Genomic DNA, 1,315 nt, shown 5'->3' with positions numbered 1-1,315 from the left:
TATTTTTTGTCCATTTGGTCTTATATCGATGATTTTTTTAAAAAGAATGCAGTACTCAAGGGTGATATTACTTTATGTGCTAATCTGCTACTTAGCTTAGAGTTGACTTGAAGGGGTAATTGGATACTGAATGATTATGTTTTTTTTATCATTTCTAAATGCCCTTGTTTGTTTTCCTCATTGGACATTGAGCACTCATCAGTTTTGAATCCCTGTTCTCCCCCTTGCCTTTCATAGAAAGAGCGGGATTTGGAGTTGGCTGCTCGGATTGGTCAGTCATTGTTGAAGAAGAACAAAACGCTAACCGAGAGGAACGAGCTGTTGGAGGAGCAAGTCGAACACGTCAGGGAGGAGGTAAGAAACTAGTGGTGAAGACTCCTGGGCCCCTGCTGTGGGTTTGGGAATCACAAGCATGCTTGAAGATAATGATATAATGGGGTCCCAGTTGAAATGGCTGTCCCAGGGGAATACTGAGTCCTGAGCCCAGAGCTGCCAGCTCTGAAGTTCGGAGGGGCGTCTGGAGATCAGAAGTGCTTTCTTGCAGTTCCCTCTGCTTAATATGCCTCCCTCCTCACATTCAGACAGTGTGGACAGAATCACTCAGGACGATAAAGGCCCTAATTTAGTAGGCCCACAGGGGCCCATCACGTGGGGCAGCCTGAGTGGTGTGTTGGATGAGCCACAATCTCTGTCCTCCCAGAGTCTAATCATGTGGGCTGATGAAGACATTCAGCACTTTGCAAGAATGCAAGCAGGTGAATACAACAGTGAGAAGGGGGTTCCTGAATCAGGTGGGGACAGGCAGGCTGGAGAAGGAGGCCTTTTAGGAGATGGACTCATGCTGTGGAGTAAAGTGATAATTGCATATTCATCATTACAGTACAATTTTGTGTTTGCAAAGCAACAAAAAATAACCTATTGTTTTCATGATAGAAACATTATTATTGAGATTTCATGATGTAAATCTTGGCTGACAGGGTATCAGTAGTAAAAAGAGGAGAGGCATGGAATGTTCAGGCTTATCTTAAGGGAGCCTAGGTTTAGCAAAATCAACTCTAGTTTTCTGGAAGAGTTGTGGTTTGGACAAGAGAAGGGAAGCTGTAGTGTCAGATGGGGTTGCTGGGTAAAAGGATTAGAAGCTTGGACCAAGCCCCACCTTGTAGCTTCTTTCCTGTCATTTTAACTGTGTTCTTTTAATAGTGAATTTTAATTGTGGGAGCTTTGATCTCATTTCTTTCTTCTCCCTGAATTTTCTACCAGAAACTTTCTTAGAGGGAGGAGATACCATCATTCATGTCCCTCAGATACAGTCACA

The 1,315-nt window shown here is 43.6% G+C and overlaps 1 protein-coding gene across 1 annotated transcript in view; it reads left to right on the top strand.

The window, feature by feature from the left end:
• Nucleotides 1-1,315, top strand: part of TRAK1 (trafficking kinesin protein 1) — a 176,220-nt gene that overhangs the window by 120,158 nt on the left and 54,747 nt on the right. Inside the window, exon 4 of the mRNA XM_007949695.2 lies at nt 238-354. Coding sequence (XP_007947886.1) covers nt 238-354 — 117 coding nt within the window. The remainder of the gene's footprint in view (nt 1-237; nt 355-1,315) is intronic.

Source organism: Orycteropus afer, unplaced genomic scaffold (genome assembly GCF_000298275.1).
Source record: "Orycteropus afer afer isolate SDZICR_OR568_19922 unplaced genomic scaffold, OryAfe1.0 scaffold00250, whole genome shotgun sequence".
Lineage (NCBI taxonomy): Eukaryota > Metazoa > Chordata > Mammalia > Tubulidentata > Orycteropodidae > Orycteropus > Orycteropus afer.
This window is presented reverse-complemented; position numbering and strand designations above follow the sequence as displayed.